We start from the raw sequence: 21,661 nt of genomic DNA, 5'->3' as shown, positions 1-21,661 counted from the left end.
AATGGGACAACGTGACATAAAAACAAAAGAGAAAAGAGGATGAATGTTACAGAAGTGAAAAGAAAAAATAAGCATCTCTTCTCTCCCTCATAATAATGAATTGAGACATGAAAAGTCAGTAGCTGGGAATCTGACCTCTGTTCATATGAGTTATACAGAAATGGTACCTGACACTCGCTGTCACTTTTTAAATTATTATTATTATTATTATTAATACAACTAAAAGTACATACAGATTATTTTGAATACTGGAAAATAAACAAGTCACATACACTTATACATACAACAGAAGATAAACATACTATGATGGAGTAAAAGCAACATCCTTCATTCCTGATGATTAAAAAAGCAATGCAGATCAGATCAGTAAAATGAGACAGGTGAAAACAGAAAAACAGTTCCAAGTTACCAGATGGCTTAAGCCCAACGATACAATATTGTAAGAGAAAGTGCTTTGGAAATTACAAATCACAGGAATGCAAAATAGTTTCATGGCATAACTCAAGACTGCATGAGACAGGAATGGCCACTATCTGCATTACAGTCCTGACTATGAGAATCAGGGTTCTCATACCAGACAGGCATCACATGAAGAAACTGAAGTATATTCTTGAATTTTAGATGTATTTGAGAAAATTCCCCCCCACCCCCACCACACCGGGTAATTTACGGAAGGTCCAGTTTGAATTACTTAACAATCTGAATTATAGAATTTAAATACAGTAATCATATCTGAAAAAGTGTTTCATATCCTGGTATTTAATGGATTAAATTATGCTGGAGAACAATGATGTGAGTTTAGTCAAGAACATCTTAATTAACATATATCTGAAAAGTGTTTACGTATTTGTTTAAGGAAGTTAAATCGCTTCTTATTTACCTCATTAATGTGTTTGGTTAATCCTTTCATAAGAAAAAAAGGCATATCATAATAACATCTATCACTGATTAGATGAAAGAATGATTACTCTCAAAGGAATGAAAGTGGAATTCTGGCTCTACTGAAGAAGTGACTATACATATTTATTAAAGAAGATTTTCCTCAGCTTTTCACTGGCACTTAATACAGGAAGTTTTACAAAACCAGTTGCAATAAAAAACATAACAAGTACGTATTATGAGCAGTTATTGGTATTCTTGCTTTACTTTCTTTTTATTTAATACTTACCTTGATAAAACAAGATAAATGGAATCTTTTGATCTTATATAACTAGCAATGTTGTGTAAATCTTTTAAGTACAATTGCAAGTACAGATTAACTATACTTAATATGAACCTGCAGAGTGTTCTGCTTTTGGGGGAGACATAGTTTCCCTGGTAGCTCAGATGGTGAAGTGTCTGCCTGCAATGCAGGAGACCTGGGTTCGATCCCTGGGTTGTGAAGATCTCCTGGAGAAGGAAATGGCAACTCACTCCAATATTCTTGCCTGGAGCATCCCATGGACGAAGGAGCCTGGTAGGCTACAGTCCATGCGGTCGCAAAGAGTCGGACACGACTGAGCGACTTCACTTTCACTTTTCACTTTCATATTTCCTCTGAGGCAGATTTCTTGATCTCCACTTTAAGGAGTGCCCTGCGACCTATGAGCCCGTGGTTTAGACATTCCCTCAGTGGCTTATGCTTTCCAGATGCACATTTGCCTTCTAGCTGACTTATGCACCATTACTCCCCCCAAACAACACACCACACCATGTGTGTTATCAGTGGTTTTTTAAAGGGACAAAACTTGACAAAACTGATCTCTGACTCAGAGACACCTTAAAAACAACATCTCCCCCAAACTCTGAAAGGCACTACTACTGTATAAAACTGAACTTTTCAACCCAGTGTTCAATGTTTCAGCATTGACAGTGAACAGTTTTTAATGTATTAAACACTTTTCCCATTTAATATCAAAGAAACCAAAGCAATCAGATCCTCAGACTGACTTCCACATGATGTTATTATGTTCCTCACAATCTCCCTTCATACCTGAGTTCAGTTGTCCAATTTTGTTAACAGAGTTCAGGAGATTCCTGAATGTTCAGAAACACTGTTTATGAGAACCAGAATCTGAATGCAATATAAAGTAGTTTCAAGCATTAAGGCTAGAGGCTAATATACTAAACATTCTGAAAGAGACAATATTCATTGCCTTGGGTACAAAACAGAGATTGCTGCCTAATACTTTACCTGCTAGTGTTCAGATATAATCTCAACAGCCTATCAAATACAAGTTCACCTATTAACACGGTTCAAATATATTGGAAAACACATAAATTCCAATTTTAAATTCTAAATAGGATTCCAGAAATGAAGTTTAACAAAACATAATAAATGTGCTGACAGGTGCCAACCCCTGAAAGGGCAGCTCCAGATAACTGGCTTGTGTACTGTTTTCAGTGTACACAATGGGCTCAGAATAGCAATCTAGGGAACCAATGTTATGTTTGGACTGATAATCCTAATCAAATTAAAATTATTAAGATTAAATGGCCAGTGCCTTCCAGATGTCCAGACAGCAAATGCTTATTAGGTGGGCCTGTGCCTACTAATACAAAGAAACTTCAGGATTTCAGGGTACAGTTAAATATGGAGATCTGAGTGACCAGGTGCCCTCCCAGAACAGAAAGAGTACAACTGTTTCCTTATGAACAGCTGCTGAAAAGTTCAGCAAGTCATAATTTTAATATTTCTCACAGTTTCAGTACTTAAGTTGTGCTGAGGCATGGAAAAACTGCCAGATGGAAATTTTACTATGCCATTTGGAAACAAACTTATAGGTCATATTTTAACAATGGGCTCAGGATTGTATTAGTAGAACCTGCTCAACATTCATGATGAGAGAAACAAGGCCTTTCAGGCCAGGAGAATGGATGAATGAGCAGAAGAAAAAATGCTGATCTTTTTACTCTGTGTTAGCATTAAAAATGCTTCCTAATATCAGGAACTGCTTATCTGGGCACAAGAGGACAGGATTCATCTACTTTATTGATTAGCTCTTTGATGGCCAGGAAAAAAAGCACATATGTAAATACTTTTGAATGAGAAACAAACCTCCTTTACCAAGCATAGGAATGAGGTGGAAATCACTGGAATGCACTCTTTTGGCTAGAGGGGGAAGATCCAGTAATAAAGCATACAGAGAGTTAACATTAAAGTACAATAAAATGCCACAAAACCCAAAAGCTGGATAGATAGAGAGACAAAACTGGATTCTTCTGAATGTGCCCCAAGAGAAAGTAGTGTTTCAACAGTTCTTTTTACGCTGAGGTTTAGCTGAAGGATGTCAGAAGGGGAACAAAGATTGTCCTGTCCAAAGTGTGAGCAGGAAAGGAAAACAGAAAAACAAAGTCAGTGGATCAGAAATACAGATTTGAGTATAGAATTCAATATGATCATCTCAATCATATTCAAAGAAACATGCCCTGTAACATTTTTTATTATGATGAATTAAAATAAAACGCTGAAAAACAAAACCACAAAGAACCCTCTACATGCTGAGCTTGATTTTACTACTAAACAGCAGAATAAAATTGTTGGTGCCTAGTACGAACATTCAGGAAAAAATAAACAGAGGTGGACGCTGACTTAGGGATATATGAGGCCGGAGGGTGGTGAGTGGGTCAGGCAACCTCTTTCTTGGCTCCTCCTCCCCCATTAACAAAAAAAGAATAGGTCAGAAAGCAAGGACAAAACCTTGGGGTGGACAGAAGAGGGGCAAGTTTTCAGAGAAAGCCAGGTGAGCCATGAAGGTTCAAGGAATGAACAAAGTATGATAATCAAAGGAAATTTATTACCTGGAAGTCAGGTTGTACTAAATGACTTGGTGTTTCTCTAAAAATCAAATTAAGTCCAGTTTACTAATTACTTATCTAGAGTTGTAAGGGGCCTTAGAGATCATCCAAACCCTCCAGTTTACAGATTAAGCAATTAAAAGCATTACTGGACTTGGTAACAGTAAAATATTCTTTCACACATAACATATAATAACTCTAGGACTTGATATACTGGACTCAGAAGTTTTTACCACCATTATAGTGTTTTGAATGCGTCATATGATAAAAGAGAATATTCATATCCCTAGCCTTATTGGAGGTTTTCAACAGTCACTGGTATTCTTCAGTGTTACATAATTTAACTTGTAAACAGGTTTCTTCTTCCCTTCCATGGCAGAAGGAACTGAGAATGTGAGTGTAAAGCTATGAGTTTGTATTTATTCATTTTCTTCATTTTGTTTGAGGCAAACAATTAAGTGTTTTAGCAGAAGTAGCAGCAGAATAGGAACGTATCTAAAAGCGGTAGTGATGGTGGTGGTGAGGCTTGGGTGAAAGGCAGAAGTGGAGAAGGACGAAGTGGCCCGGGTTGATGTCCACTTCCTCTTTCTGGTGGAGAGGGACGGGAGGGAGGATGTGTCAAGAACTCCAGTCTAAAACCACCCTGGAGAAACACCCAGTCTTTTATTTATTTATTTTTTTACACCCAGTCTTTTAAATTGCATTTTTTTTTTCTGTCTCCTGCCTTCAAATAAAAACTGTTAACCACTGCTTGGCAAATAGTGGATTAAAATGCTTGCTTTAAAAGGCATACTGTTGCACTGTAAAGTGATTATCAGACAATTTAAAATACACTTAAAAAATAAAAGGCACACTTTTTGATTTTGTTGACTGATGGCAGTTACATTCTGATCAGTGTATGGACTTTAAATCTGAGACAGATGATGGTTCTGTAAAGTCCAGAGTGCATGTACACAGTCTGACACAGGCTAAGTGTGCCCGTACGTCTAGCTGTGTGGGGTCGTTTTCAGCACCCTTCTCTCTAGGTGTGCACTGCCTCTTTTCAATCACTCCTATTTTCCCTCTGGTTCCCATTCCCTGCACCAACGCATGCCACATTCTCTTGTTCAAAGACACTGCGCTAAGAAACTGAGGAAGCTACTGGGCATGCCTGTGATGGTCAGGTAGGAACAAATTAAGAGTAGACATAGGGAAACCCTGAATGTTAAACTGTACACGGGAATATTAGGACCTGCCTGTTAATATGGAGAAATGTAGGCTATTTATCTAGAAATCTTATTAATGCTCTCAATATATTTAAATATGGCTTGTTCTAAAAGAGATGATAAGCCTTTAGAAATCAGTACGATATGCAGATGACAAATTTGCTTTGAATTTGTCCACAGGAACAAAAAAGATTCTTGCTATCACTAAATGTACATTTTGGTTATAACTCAGCTTAATAAAACAAAAAAGAAAAAAAGTGAAAAGTAAGTAGCAGAATCAAAATCTACTTAATAAAAGGAGAAAAAACACTCATGAGAGTTCACGCTGCCTAACGCAGCTGCTTTGTGTAGCTGGGCTCGCTTCCCCTTTGTAAAAAGCTGAAAGGGAAAGGTGCCCATTGGACAAGTGATGCTATGACCTTCTCAATTCATGTTAGTTAAAGAGAGGAATGGTGAATTGGGTAAAATGAGTCACTGTCAGTGAAAGCCCTTGGGACAAGAGCTTAACTTTGAGAAAAACAGTGGAGTTGTTGAGTTGAGGCCAGTACTGGGTTTCTGACAGCTAATTAAGAAGGTGATAGAGAAGAGTCATGTTTTTCTCTTTGAATACTGGACAAAATATGGTGACAAGAACTGTAATGGTTGTGGTTAATGAAAAAAGTATCCAATGGCACCAGTTTTTATTTCTTTAAATTTATCTATATATCATGTCATTATACATAATATTTTTTAAGAATACCACACTTAATTGTTTTTAAAAGGGTAAAAGTTTAACTATTTGTACCATTAAAGGGCAATAAAGCTATAACTGAGGAATCTAGAGGCAAAAAAAACCCTCCTCAAGAGCAGGAGCAGTGCCTAAAAATGGCCTCCTGTATATTCAATTCCAAAGAGCCTTAGTAGGAAAAACTGGTAAAATCTGTAACTTAGTCAACAATGCTGTCTAGGTGTTTATTACTTTGGATGACATACTATGTTTATGCTTAACAGTCCAGGAACCTGTACATAGTAGAATTTACAAGTGAACTGTATATATCATCTCTCTGTGCCATTTTTGCAACATTTCTCAAAATCTAAAGTTATTTGAAAATAAACATTTTTAAAAAGTATTAAAGCAAGTGTTAAAAAATTGAAGCCAACTGAAGCATTCTTAGTCTAAGAAGCACATATTCTGAAGCATAGCCTCTACTGTGTATGAAGTTGTCTACAAGTAGTGAGCGAGTGGGGTTACTTAGAAAATTTCAAAATAACTATTTTTAATTACTTGACACCAATTACTTACTATAACAAAATTAATTAACATGTATATTATTTCTTTGCTTGGTTCTTGGAAATAATTAAGGAAAACTGATCAAAAGCATAATGACTGACTCTAGTAATACAATCATGTTAGTAATTATCAATTTAGCACAGAACTATCCTATAAGATATTAAATACTTGCATTTTCTAAAAGATTTTAGGAATGTAATACCAAAATTTATTTAGCAATATAAGAAATAAAATTTATTACCTGAGGTACACCGATTTTTCTGCAAGCTTCTAAGAAATTCTCCACATTTCGTCTGCATTTTGCCATTGTTAATTTAGGCTGCAAAAGAAAGAAAACACAGTATTATTAGCAAAGTTAATGGCTTCATAAATTCAATGTTCCAGACTGGAGGGTTAGCAAACTTTTTCTTAAAGATCAGATAATAAACATGTTAGGCCTCAGGGCCATATGATCTGTTGCAACCATTCAAATCTGCTAAGAGACTGAAAGCAACCATAGGCAATATATAAACAAGTGAGTGATTGTGTCCTAAAAACACTTTATTTACAAAAATAGGTACTGGCCTATGGCTCACAGTATGCCACTTCCTACTTTATAGACACTGGGCTTTGATTTTTATAAAGGAAGTGCTAAACAGAGAAATTTTAGGAGGATGGCTGTCTAACTTTTTTCCACTTTAAAATATACACCAAAGAAAATCTGGAGGAATAGCAAAATTAATTACCTACAACTCAGTCAATCAAGTATAATCACGGTTAGCACTTTGGTTCATTTTCTTTCAGTCTTTTTAAAGAAAATAATAATAATAAAATCAGTAGCCTTTGCTCATAAATATACTACAGATGTTATCATGTCACTATTCAATGATTATATTTAAATATAAATATTTGGATTTTAAAAGATTGGATTAAAGAAAAATTTTCCAAAAGGTAAAAATATCCCATAGGAAAATCACTACTAAACTTGTTTTTCTGAAAATATCTCTGATGACTAGAACATAGCTGCACTACATGACCTAAAGTTGTGGTAAATTTTTTTTTGCCAAGTGGGTTATCTTGTAAGAAAGAAACATGAATCCCATTTCTCAAAGTGGTTAATAAACTCAGCTGTTCAAATTCATCTGCTGGTTTAAGCATCAGGCATGGAAGCCAACATCTCACCTAGAGCCAGACATTCTGGAGTCCGAAGCCAAGTGGACCTTAGGAAGCATCACTATGAACAAAGCTAGTGGAGGTGATGGAATTCTAGTTGAGCTATTTCAAATCATAAAAGATGATGCTGTGAAAGTGCTGCACTCAACATGCCAGCAAATTTGAAAGACTCAGCAGTGGCCACAGGACTGGAAAAGGTCAGTTTTCATTCCAATCCCAAAGAAGGGCAATGCCAAAGAATGATCAAACTACCACACAATTGTACTCATTTCACATGCTAGCAAAGTAATGCTCAAAATTCTCCAAGCCAGGCTTCACAGTACATGAACAGAGAACTTCCAGATGTACGAGCTGGATTTAGAAAAGGAAGAGTAACCAGAGATCAATTTACCAACATCTGTTGGATCACAGAAAAAAGCAAAAGAATTCTGGAAAAACATCTGCTTCATTGACTTCATTCTAAAGACTTTGACTGTGTGGATCACAACAAACTGGAAAATTCTTCAAGAGATGGAAATACCAGACCACCTTACTTGCCTCCTGCAAATCCTGTATGCAGGTCAAGAAGCAACAGTTAGAATCAGACATGGAACAACAGACTGGTTCAAAATTGAGAAAGGAGTAAATCAAGGCTGTATATTGTCACCCTGTTTATTTAACTTATATGCAAAGTACATCATGTGAAATGCCAGGATGAAGTACAAGCTGGAATCAAGATTGCTGAAAAAAATATCAACAACCTCAGATAATGTAGATAACACCACCCTTATGGCATAAAGCGAAGAGGAACTAAAGAGCCTCTTGATGAAGGTGAAAGAGGACAGTGAAAAAGCTGGCTTAAAACTCAACGTTCAAAAATTGAAGATCATGGCAAATAAATGGGGAACCAGTGGAAACAGTGACAGACTATTTTCTTGGGCTCCAAAATCACTGCAGATGGTGACTGCAGCCATGAAATTAAAAGATGCTTGATCCTTTGAAGAAAAGCTATGACCAACCTGGACAGCATATTGAAAAACAGAGACATTACTTTGCCTACAAAGGTCCGTCTAGTCAAAGCTATGGTTTTTTTCCAGTAGTCATATATGATGTAAGAATTGGATCATAAAAAAGGCTGAGTGCCAAAGAATTGATGCTTTTGAACTGTGGTGTTGAAGACTCTTGAGAGTCCTTTGGACTGCAAAGAGATCAAACCAGTCAATCCTAAAGGAAATCAATCCTGAGTATTCACTGGGAGGACTGATGCTGAAGCTGAAGCTCCAATACTTTGGCCACCTAATGTGAAGAGCCGACTCATTAGAAAAGACCCTGATGCTGGGAAAGATTGAAGGCAGGAGGAGAGGGGACAACAGAGGATGAAATGGTTGGATGGCATCACTGACTCAATGGACATGAGTTTGAACAAGCTCTGGGAGATGGTGAAGGACTGGGAAGCTTGGCGTGCTGCAGCGCATCAGGTCGCAAAGAGTTGGACATGACTTAGGGAACGCACAACAACAAAATTTAATGTTATTTTCCCATTTTCTTTAATAAACAAGAAGGTCCATGTGTTTAATTTCTCTAAGTGGTTTAACATTTATAAAATAGTTTTATTTTTCCTATATGTATTTTACATTCTTAAATGAAAGGCACTCTGTTTGAGTGATCAAGATAAAGATCCTCAGTCACCTGCACTCTCAAATTTCACTTTCCACATGAGCTCCTTGCTACTTCCTAAGTATTTCCCTGGAGTATGAAGAATGACAGATTTTTTATTATTAAAAAAAATTATGTTTCTTAACTCAGTTGACAGAAACTAGGAAGAATGCAAAGTATGAATAAGCCTTTCCCTTTTTGGCACTGCCAAATAGCATGCCAATTCCTATTCTCTTAATCACCACCTCAGGACCCAAACCAAGTCTTTCAAGTCTTGGAAGCATAGTTGACTTGGCAGTACTGCTACTCCTCTCTGTCTCTTCTACACAAAGCTGAAAGCCTGTTTTCTGAGGTCACTAAATAAAAACTGGCCACCTATTTTCTTTAGAAGCAAATGCATGACTCTATTTTTGGATGTGCTAGAGGGAAAAGGGTCATATCAGTCTCCTGGGACCTTGGTAACAAAGAGGCTTTTATAATTAGACTAAAAGGTCCTTGGGAGGCTTAAACGATTTGCATCTGGAGAGGCAGCAAGATGAACGTCCAGAGTGGCAATCCAGAGGCCTGGATACAACTGCAGTAAAGAGTAAAGGATCTGCATCAGGAAGTGTGCTAAATAACAACAAATGACCAGAAAATGAGATTCTGAAAAGGTTACACACTGCTAAGCATGTTACAAATGCACAGTATCCATTCAGACTCATCAAAAGAGATGTCACAACATCAAATAATAATCAATGCAACGTGGAAACCTTGATTATATCCTGCTAGGTGTCTGTATATTTGTGAGGGGTGAGGAGGCAGAACAGCCATGAAAAGATATTCTTGGAACAACTGGAGATATGCAAATATAACCTGTGGATGCTACTGGTGCCTCATCCAGTGTCTCTACTCAGCCTGTGCATCTATCCTCCTTTCCTACCCCGACTCCCTGCTGGCTGCTAAGGGCTCATGGTTGTCTCTTCTCAGTTTCAGGCTAATCCCACAGGGAGCTCTGTGAAAGAATCACATCACACCCCCACCAACAGGGTTCAGCGCCCACATCCTACAATCCCTGGCTTCAAGCTATGGGTAAGAGCAAAGTGGCCTAGGACATTCTCAGAAATATTTAGGGTAAGGTGTTAGAAAATCTGCAACTTTTAGATGGTGCAATTAAAATATACAAAGCAAGACAGCAAGATGCAACGATTGTCAGCTCTAGGTGGAGGCTCTAAGAGTTTTCTTTATGTTGTTCTTTCAGTTTTTCTGAAGGTTTGAAATGTTTCTTAATAAAAACTTAAAGAAAAAAAAAAAAGGAAAGTTGTGTCAATCCAAAACTTGCTCTTTCTCTTGTGGGTTGCCATCCTGATATACTGATGTTCATATCTGACCAGCAGTCTCAAGAAAACCTGCTGCTTATCTAGAATGCACTTCTGCACCTGAGGTTGGTCCCTGAATCATGTCACTTCTAACCCTGAAATATTCATCTTTCTAAACTGCAGTTATAATCCTATTATTCCTCTCAAATTCCTTCTGTGTTTCCTGGTTGTCTACACTAAGATAAACTTTTATCTCCCTGACATGGGACATGAGGCCCTTGCCACATGGCCCGTGGCTTACCTCTCTAGCTACATCCTCTGTTATTTACACTCACAAACTTGTAAATAATCTACTTTAACCAACTTAAGAATTCCTTTAATATGCCATGATCTTTCTTAACTTTTTAATCTAGGAATACTATGTCCAGGATGACGTTCTCCCTCTGTAATGCTGGCAAATTTCTATTCATACTTAAAGAATTAGTTCAAATTTTACCTCCTCCTCCACTGGCAAGGCTTTCCTGAACTTTCCAGGCAGTACTGAAGTAGTCCCTTTTTTGTATTCCCATAGCATACTTCTGACATAACTCTTTTATAACACTTACCAAACAGCTGTAAGTTACTGTTTACAGGCCTGTTTTTTCTCTAGTAGAAGACCCAGAAGGTAGGGGCTAGACTCTATTCATATTTGTATCCTTAGCACTCACATAATGCCTGCCTCTTAACAGATGTCTGGTGAAGAGTCAACTTTTTTTTAAGCATGAAACTTACTACAGCAGGTGAGGGAACGTGAATGCTTGGGACAGATCGAGGCCGCACGTGATTGGCTAAATGGCAAAGAACGACACCATCGGTTAGAGCTGCTCCAAGATCACAAGGCAGAGATACCTTCAACCGGTACTCAATATGCTAAAAATCAAGATAAAAAGCAAATAACTTAAGTACCACAATCTCTTATTTTATTTTTGTATCCTAAGTCAATAATTTAAGGAGATCCAATATATATATATACACACATACACATATATATGTGTATGGTCAATATATGCAAGTATGTATGGCAGTCAGGTGACAGTGCTGCCAAGTTCCACAACAGAATTCATTTATAATTTTCTGATTAAAAAACAAAAAACTAGATGCAATTTTAAAATAAACACTACATATAAGTGTGGTATGTATATGTGCATATATACATTAAGTTTTATTAACTCTAACAAGATTTCTTTACATTGAAGCAGAAAAAAATTTTAAGTAGGGCCAGGGGTTGAGCTTTATAGAGTAACCCATCTCATTTTCCTAGTAAATAGCTGAAAAAATTCATCACACAATGGGCATCACAGCACACAATGGACAGCTGTTGATTCTATTAAAAATGTGTAAGTCAAATGAACAAGTGATGCCAGGATCATGGGTTACAGCAATATCACTTTAAAAAGTGTAACTCAAAGGCAATGTATATACTTTCCGTAGTTGATCTATTAATTCTAGCTCTTCTTCTCTCTGTCTTGAATTCTGTCTTGTTACTGGATCTTTCAAATCAGTGGTAGGTACAGAAGATGAAAGGAGGGGTGAAGCATGACCTAAAAAATATTGATATGTGAGACAGAAAAGTGATTGCTAGTGTTGCAAAAATACTCAGATCCACCTGATCAGTTTCCTTGAAAGTACAGCACTTTCAACTTCTGTATTGCCTTTTTAAAAATATGCACAATAACAGGGAGAATAGTATGAAAAACTACCAAATGTCCATTATCCATTGGTCTCAACTATTTTGTGTTTTATCACATCCACTTAAAAATGTTTTTATTGAATATCATACCCCCCAAAATTACACAAAGCATAAGCAAAGAGCTCTCAGTAAATTATCATCACAAAGCAGACACAAGCAAGTCAATAAATGGAAAATTACCAACACCCAGGAGAGCCTCTCCTGTTCTCTGCCCTTGGTACCAAAGAATTATTTCCAATACCATGGGTTCTAACTATGTATACTTTCTGTATACCACAGATTAGTTTTGTCCATTTTTGAACTTTCTATAAATAAAAGCATATGATATGTGTGTATGCTTTTGGGTTTGACTTCTTTTGATCAACATTATAAGATTTATTCACGTTGTTGTATGTATTAACTTGTTCATTTTCATTGCCTATTTGGTATCCTATTGTAGAAATATACCATAATTATTTATCCATTCTATTGTTGATGGACACACAGTTTGGGGCTATTATGAATAACACTGCTACGAGTATTTTGTACATATCTTTTGGTATAGATGTTACATGTTTCAGAAAGCAAAGTTGCTACTCATAGGACACACTGGGTTGGCCAAAAGTTAACAGTTCTTCATGAAAATGAAAATTTTCTTCTATTTTTACCTAAAACCAAGTGAATTACCTGACCAACTCAACAAGTATTCAGCATTAGCAGATAATGTAAACAGTTTTCCATGCTAATTTACAGTCCCACCAGCAGCATACCTCTGGTTTGAGTTTAAATCTATCTATCAGTTACATTAAAAGTAATTTTGGGAGTGAAATGTGTTTCCACATCTAGGTAACTTCTTTGGGGATCAACAGAGATTTGTCATATTAACTAAAAACCATAAGACTAAGTAGACCTGTTTTTAAATTACTGATTTATTTAACAATATAGAAAACAGCTTTTACCAATGGAAAAATCTAAGAGGATGTTACAGGGAGAAGAGACATTCATTCCCTGAAGCCCTAAAAGAGTAATTTTTTTGTTCAAACACTATAACCTGCTTTTAGGTAATACTAAGAAGCTTTCTGAACAAAATGAATTTGAGCAAGATTAAGATTCTCTTCCTTTAACATCAGTGAAGTGAAAGCGAAGTCGCTCAGTCGTGTCTGACTCTTTGCAACCCCATGGACTGTAGTCTATCAGGCTCCTCTGTCCATGGGATTTTCCAGGCAAGAATACTGGAGTGGGTTGCCATTTCGTTCAGTGAAATCACCGACAAATGCAGAGCTTAAAACACTGTCTCAGTGACACCATAGGGCAGAAGTTTGTTTATTATTGTTTTTTGTTTTTGTTTGGCCATACCACACAGGTTGCAGGATCTTAGTTCCCTGACCATGGATTGAACCTGGGCCCTAGCAGTGAGAGCACCGAGTTCTAACCATTGCATTGCCAAGGAATTCCCAGGGTAGAAATTTAAAAGCATGTTAACAGTTAATGTCATTGTATAACCACCTCCACCCCATCCCCCTTTTAGTCACTACCACCTACCTTTATTTGTTTCTGTCCTGACAGCTCCTCGGAAAAGGAAGCTTTCAGGGCGCTGGGGCTGGTTTCTCTGGATAGCAGCAGGAAAAGAATATGCAGGGGAATGATGAACTGAATCAGCATGGAAAAGCAAAATAAAATTAAAGGAGATGGAAAAAAAATTAAATATAATAATAGATGTGACAAAAGTTCAATAAATGATAAATGAAAAAGAAATGTTAAATGTTGCAATGATATAAAATAATAATTTTGCTTATTAATAGAAAAATCTGGTACAGGAAAGTAACCCTGAAAACAGGAGGGCTGTTTGTATGCATTTTTATTTTTTAGGCCATGCCACATGGCTTGTGGAATCTCAGTTCCCCAACCAGGGATTGAACCCAGACTATGGCAGTGAAAGCCTGGAATCCTCACCACTAGGCCACCAGGGAGTTCCCTGTTTGTTTGAATCTTTCACTGGTGCACGGACTCTAGTTGTGGTGTGTCGGCTTAGCTGCTCCATGACATGTGGGATCTTAGTTCTCCAACTGGGAATCAAATGTACACTCTCTACATTGAAAGGTGGATTCTTAACTACTGGACCACCAGGGAAGTTTCATGTATGTATTTTTAACTTCATGTTATTCTTGGTGTATCAATAAAGACAGAATGAATGTTAATATATTAAATATAGTCTTGTGCCAACCTACAGCCCTGCTAGTAAATACGCATTTTTTTGTATCAAAAGGCTGAGTAGCTGAACAACCACTTGAATTAAAAAATGAAAAATGTACAGAGTTCCCATATTTGTGTCTGATTTCTCAGAAAAGGAAGCCACAGCCATTTAAGAAGTAATTTATCAGGAAAATCCATGTAAAGAATTATAATCAGGATGTGGTTAATTGTACTTTTGTGTCTATTACCTGTTTCTGTTGTAGGTGAATTTGATACAGCATTAGATCTGTCATCATTCTGTGGAGAAATAAATACATCAATAATTATTATTCAAGAGGTACTTTCCACATTTGTGATAACTTAGGGATTATAAAAGAAAAAATATCATGCAACTCTATTCAAAATGAAATCTAGAAATGAGAATTTGGTATAATTAATTTTGAATATTTTTTAATGTCAAATCTCTTACTTGGTTCTAGAGACTATAAGATTTAAGTAACACATTCTCTGAAGATAGTCCTAATATGTAACAGGTCTTTCCTAAGACTGTGAAAAATTAAATCATCCTAAGGCAGAAAATTTTATTGGGAAATGTATAAGACAGAATAAAATTTTATTTTACAATAGTGTTTTTCTGGGATACTTTCTAAAGTATTTCTCCTCTACTCCTCAAATAATGTTTTAAGAAAGAGTAATGAAGGTTTCTTCATTTCAGCTAGGAAATAAGATGGTGCAAGATGATAGCTGTATTTTGAGACTAGTATTTGAATCCAAGATCTTTTTAATTTATTGACAAAGGAACTATAAAGGAGAGAGAAGTAGCTCAACTGGTATAAGGTATATCTAAAAAAAGGGACTGGAGATAAGCTAATTAAAAAAGAAGTATTGGTTAGCTGGGTTAAAGATATTAAAGACATGGCAGAGGAGTAAAATCAACAAAACCTAGAATTAACAAGTTTTTCAGGCCTTTATATCTAGTTATATTCAATGATTAATGAATTGTACTCAATAATTTATGATAACTGAGACATTTTTTAACAGAATGACTTTAAAACACACACATACACATATACACACTCCCATGCTTTTTTCTCCTTTTTGGGTTTCAGTATTTTCAGAAATCTTTATCTCAAATTTTACCTGGGTAGATGAGACTAATGATGAAAGGAAATTTTAACTGCTATAAATAAATAATAAACAGAAGCCATGCTGTTGAGAAAATTCCTGGACTGATCTGAAAGACAATTCTGAGGTAATGATTCCTTGATTTGATACTCTCAGGCCAAGAATTAAGACTTAAAAAGTAAGCTGCATTCTTGAGTGAAGAACTGTATCACATCTTCATTAGTGAAAAAGACAACATGTTCATCAAGTATAAAGATGCCAGTAAACTAAGTTTAGGATGCTGAGAAGAAATGGGAATTTAAATAACAAGTTTAAAGTAAGAGCAACAGGCACTGGTAAAGGGAATGAATAGGCAAGTGAGGCAAGAGCTGGATATCTTTATAAGTGAACAAAAGACTATCCTTATCTTCAAAGAATATGAGATAGGAAGGAGAAAGCTAGTTAGCTAAACAAAGACCTGTTGAAGGACCAATGGTACAAATTGAAAGAGATTATTCCAGATACCGAGGGGAAAAAAAAATTAAAAAGACCTATTACTGTGAGATAGATTAGAAACTTTTAACACATTTAGGAATAAAATGATAAAGTTGATAGGCAACTCTATTAGATAAGGATCATGGCATATGGTCCCATCACTTCATGGCAAACAGAGGGGGAAACACTGGAAACAGTGACAGACTTTACTTTTGGGGGGCTCCAAAATCACTGCAGATGGTGACTGCAGTCATGAAATTAAAAGACGCTCCTAGGAAGAAAAGTTATGACCAACCAAGACAGCATATTAAAAAGCAGAGACATTACTTTGCCAACAACGGTCCATCTAGCCAAAGCTATGGTTTTTCCAGTAATCATGTAAGGATGTAACAGTAGGACCATAAAGAAAGCTCAGTGCCGAAGAACTGATGCTTTTGAACTGTGGTGTTGGAGAAGACTCTTGAGAGTCCCTTGGACAAGCAAGGAGACCCAACTATCATCCTAAAGGAAATAAGTCCTGAATATTCAGTGGAAGGACTGATGTTAAAGCTGAAACTCCAATACTTTGGCCACCTGATGCAAAGAACTGACTCTTTTGAAAAGACCCTGATGCTGGGAAAGACTTGAAGGCGGGAGGAGAAAGGGATGGCAGAGGATAAGATGGCTGGATGGCATCACTGACTCAATGGACATGAGTCTGAGTAAACTCTGGGAGTTGGTGATGGACAGGGAGGCCTGGCGTGCTGCAGTCCATGGGGTTGCAAAGAGTCAGATATGACTGAACAACTGAACTGAACTGAACTAGATAAGGAAGAGCTGAAACACATTCCATTGAATGGCAACAAATGTTCTCACCTCCAGAAGTACCAAGATAACATACAATTGGGTGTAATGAAAAACAAAGCCAGACTAGAGGGGACTTATAAAATGGGGACTTTTAAAATATATTTTTATTGAAACTGTAAATCTAAGTGATTTGCATTCCAGCATACTAAAATGATTAGCTCAAACCATGCTGATACTCTGACTGTAACAAATTAACTTTTCTCTTATATACCTTCCCTGAAAGAATTTTGAAAACAGTCCCTCAGATAATTTTCTGTTGTTCAAATAAGGAACGTACTGACAAAGGCTAGCAGAAGGTTAATAAAGAAAAGAATCAGAAAGCTTTTTCAGGAGTCATTCAGGTATGAGTAGCTCCAATAAGAACCAGAAAGGAGGTTTATCAGGTTTACAGATGTAAGTTGGGGTTAGCATCTGGAAGGACACGACTCAAGAGTCTGAAAGTATTCTGGTAAGCTAGAAAATTGTAAATGTTCACAAATAAAAATTAAGCAGGGAAACAGAAGATATAATATTTAGAAATTATTATCATTAGGAGTATAATAAAAACATTTGACAATTACAGTGGGCACTGAGTAAAATGAATACCGAAAAGGAAAACCCCAACCTAACAGTGTTAGGATGTGAATAACCCTGGTTTCATGCTCAGCACCATGTGGGCTCTAATGAGGGAGACCATGCAGCCAAAATGTAGGGCAGAGAACTTGTGAAAGTTCGTAAGGACAAACAGGCTAGGAAAGGTACATAAAAGGGCCAAAGCTTAATTTACAGAGAAGACAAGGGAGGCATCATAATCATTTTCAATTATAAAGATTTGCCCTACAAAAGAACTACTAAGTAACTAGAAAATCTCCACTCTGAAAAGAAAAGAAAAGAAACAGTTGAGGTGTAAATCACAGGAGGACAGATGTAAGTTAGACAAGGAAAGGACCTGGTTGACAATGAGGATTATTAATCATTTATGTACCAAATGATAATAAGCATGGAATTATCATCCTTAGAGGGAAGCCTTCAAAATATAAAATACCACAGGTCTTTAATTTAGACTTATAGGCCATATGATCTCCACTGTAACTTCCTACTTAAGCACAAAAGCAGCCATAGACACATGGTGGCTGTGTGTCAATGAAACAGAAACCAGTGGCCTAGGGACCATAGCTTACTGACCCCTACTATAAAAGGGTTTTGGCAGCAGACAGTCTCCCAGTTTGGGAGACTGGGACTCAAGTTATTTCGCATGCACTTAGCCAACAGAGTTAATTCAAATAAAAACTCATGATCAAAGTAAAATAGTAACAAAGTTACAAAGTAAACTCATGATAAAAAAATTCTTTGATAATAGAATATTTCAAGCAAAATCTCAATATAAAGAATTAATGAAGGCTCTATGTTTCCGCATAATAAAACTTGCAAAAGTTCCTGGTAAATTACAATAACGAGATATACTGATACCTGAAGAAGCCTGAAGGCAGAAGAATGAGGCAGGGTAGCAGCATAACCCACTTGATTCACACCTGACAGCGACTAAATTGCAAAAGACAAAGAGAAGAAACAGAAGGCAGCATTTATGTTAGCAAAACGTCAGACAGCCAGGCAGGCAGGCAGGTCTTCTCAGTAAAGGCAGAAAAGGAAAGGTCACTGACAAACTTTCAAATGGTTCACTAAGACATTGACAGGGCAGAAAGAGAACACCTGGGAGAAAAGGCCTGTAATTTAACACAGTTTCTCCACCTTTAATTCAATTATTTCAATACTCCATACCACATTAATCAAGAAGTGAAAGACTGATTTAATATAGAAATAAAATAGAACATATATATATATATATATATATATATATATATTTTTTTTTTTAGCAAAACAGCCTTAGAAACAAATGAGTTCTGTGCTATTCCTATGACAGGATAAACAAATCCAGTCAAAGAGTTCATTTTAACTGATCAGAACTGGCATGAATAAGGGCAATATTTTTTCAATATTAATCCAAATTAGATTTATTATAATTCAGGTTAATGGCTCTGGTATGAGATGCCAGGATATAAGGGTTTTGCATCACAACTTAAGGATGAACCAGCATTTCATTTCTGCTTCTGTGAAAGTCCAAATGACCTCTAAAACATACAATTTTCCTTTTGTTTTAATGCTTTATCCTTTCACCAATCTATGAATACAAACAACTAGTTAAATATATTAGAAATACTGTTATAATCTATTATACAGAATTTTATAGATAAAAGCTGTTCAAAACGTGACAATTTTTTTTTACTGGTGGGGAATGGAAATCAGAGAAGACAAGACTTTCACAAAGGGTGCTTGGGTGGGATTTTACCTGTTAAAAATGCCAAAGGTTTCAAGATATTAAAGTCTTTGTAAGTTAAATAATTAAAAAACAAATTAAACTATGATCACAAATACCTGAATCATGGGATAAATGAACAGGAACACAAGTGGTGTTTAGAAAAAGGTAAGACGGTCAATAAAATAAATACAACTATAATTTTAATGAGTTGATAGATAGCAATGTTTTTTTCATGTATGCAAAAAAAAAAAAAAAGCATGTAATACTCACAGTAACATTACATATCTTAAGGCAGAAAAAAGTGAAGAAAGAAATGTACCAAGAACAGACTGTGACAACAGTCTTACATTTTACATGCTTTTACTTGTTTAGATTTCCTGGGCTTCCTTGTAATCAAATGGACTTGAATTACTGTCAATTTCAAGTATGTGCTATGTGCTTAGTCGCAGTCATATCTGACTCTGAGACCCCACAGACTGTATGTAGCCCACCAGCCTCCTCTGTCCATGGGGATTCTCCAGGTAAGACTATTGGAGTGGGTTGCCATGTTCTCCTCCAGGGGAACTTCCCAACCCAGGGATTGAATGCCGGGGATCAAACGCAGGTCTCCCGCACTGCAGGCAGATTCTTCATCATCTGAGCTACCAGGGAAGCCCAATCTCAAGTATAAAAAGGTTAAATGGCACTATGTTGGCAAAGGAGGAAAAAAGGAATGGAGAGAAGAGGAAGTGAAATGAGTCTAGCTACTTGCCATTATCTAGAGATAGGATAGACATAGATGCAACATATATGAAAGCAACAGAGCCTGAAGGGCAACCCTAAGAGAATGTTAGTGTAACAGATATTAAACATTTCTAATACTTATATCAAATCCCATATTTCGAGATCTTTAAATGAGATTCAACATTTACTTGCTGTATCATCAGACCTTCTCATCACGAAACTATTTTTTTTTGACAACTTTTTATTATTTTCCTGACTGTGATTTTATTTTTTTTATTTTGCCCACACCATGCAACTTGCAGGATCTCAGTTCCCTGGACTGAACCTTGGCCACTGCAGTGAAAACACCTAATCTTAACCACTTGACCACCTTAACAAATGAGCAATTATTACATGTAAAGAATACATAAAACTTCCAAATTATTCAGGAATACTTATTATTCAGGAATACTTATTAGTAATTAATAACTAATATATCCCAGGAATTAGATAGGGGTTGAATATACATAAGTAAATGCAACAGAGAATATCCCCAGGCCCATGAAACTTATAATCTAATAGTCTATCGTTGGGGGAGGGATATAAAAAACAATAAACTCCCACCTAAAAGTACTATGAAGATGAGTAACAGTGGAGAACTGATTTGGGGTAAGCAAAGTGGCAGAAAAGCCATTTTAAGGATGTGACATTTAAGTTGATACCAGATAGATCAGTGGGAGTCAACCAAGGGGTATATGCATGGAATGAGAGACATTCCACGCAGAGGGAACAGCATTTGCAAAGATCCTGAGGTGGAAAAGGGTTTCTCATATCTGCAGAGCAGAAAAAAATGCTGATATAGCATGAGACCAGAGATGAGAGACAAATAATACCCAGAGTGCACAGGAACTTAGAGGCCATGTTAAGAAGTTTGCAACTTATTCTAAAGGGTTTGCAGACCATGTTAAGAAGTATATGGACTTTATTCTACCATGTGAAGATGATACTTAAGCTCTTAAAAGTCATTTAAGAGTAGTTTTGATAAGATCAGAGGAGAGGTAGGATTTAAATAATGGTTCTTTGTGTACATGTTGGACACTATTTGGCATGCAAAAATATCTGAGATATGTTTTTGCTTTTAAGGGCCATCTAATTTACGCCAGACATGAATACTATTAAGTAAAATACAAGTGTATGTGTTTGAAAATGGCTGAAATTTCAAATTTCACGCTAAGGGGGGATTTTGTGGCTGTTTTTCCAAACTCCACTTTTTCCTTGATAAAAACATCTGGGCATTCAGCACTTACATGTGTTATTAAATCTCATCTTCAGTTCCCTGAAGTGTTTTCAATTATAGTACAGGAGGCAACATAGCACAGTGTTCATGCAGGTTTTAAGTCACCCAAATCTGGATCTGAACCAGCCTTGTACTTATTAGCTACGTGATCTTGGAGAAGTCACATCTGGACAAAACATTCTGTGCCTCAGTAATCATTTGTAAAATGATGTTAAGTTTACCCTTAGCTCTTTAGGATGCTGTGAGGATGAATGAAATAATGCTGGTACAGTGTCTGGATCATCACAGGCTCTCAGTATTTTTTTTACATTAATTTATTATTTGCCTCTCAAGCCAATCAACTTCAACTGAAACCCCAAGAGCTTATTTCTTTATAAGACTGTCCAGTTAAAATATGCTTTATCCATCATAAAGGAAATGATGATTGCAGAACACAAAGATTTTGACAGTGAAATTTATGTAACAAGAATCTCATGCTGACGTATGTAGTTCATGCAATAGCATGCACAGCGGCAGCAGTTACCAGCGCCTAAGACAGGAACTGCTACAGACAATAGGCTTTTGAACTGCTGGTTTTCAATACTACAGTGAAAAAAGTAACATAAAACATGATGGGAAAACCAATTGTGTAAATGGTTAGAATCCTCCTGCAAAGCTGATAAAAATGAGACTCTCAAGAAAGG

At 36.5% G+C, this 21,661-nt stretch overlaps 1 protein-coding gene across 7 annotated transcripts in view; it reads right to left on the bottom strand.

Moving 5' to 3' along the window:
- Window positions 1–21,661, bottom strand: part of LRCH3 (leucine rich repeats and calponin homology domain containing 3) — a 99,679-nt gene that overhangs the window by 2,906 nt on the left and 75,112 nt on the right. For 3 of the 7 annotated variants that reach the window (XM_061166956.1, XM_061166957.1, XM_061166958.1), the window contains 5 exons: window positions 14,487–14,535; window positions 13,588–13,695; window positions 11,799–11,917; window positions 11,109–11,246; window positions 6,494–6,571 (listed from right to left, as the gene is read on the bottom strand). In XM_061166956.1, the coding sequence (XP_061022939.1) occupies window positions 6,494–6,571; window positions 11,109–11,246; window positions 11,799–11,917; window positions 13,588–13,695; window positions 14,487–14,535 (492 nt within the window). Of the gene's footprint in view, window positions 1–2; window positions 3,293–6,493; window positions 6,572–11,108; window positions 11,247–11,798; window positions 11,918–13,587; window positions 13,696–14,486; window positions 14,536–18,132; window positions 18,205–21,661 lie in introns of those variants that run through there. The other 4 variants (XM_061166953.1, XM_061166955.1, XM_061166959.1 and 1 more) reach the window with 3 other exon arrangements.

Source organism: Dama dama, chromosome 19 (genome assembly GCF_033118175.1).
Source record: "Dama dama isolate Ldn47 chromosome 19, ASM3311817v1, whole genome shotgun sequence".
NCBI lineage: Eukaryota > Metazoa > Chordata > Mammalia > Artiodactyla > Cervidae > Dama > Dama dama.
Note: the sequence above shows the minus strand (reverse complement) of the source record. Positions and strands in the feature narration are given on the sequence as shown.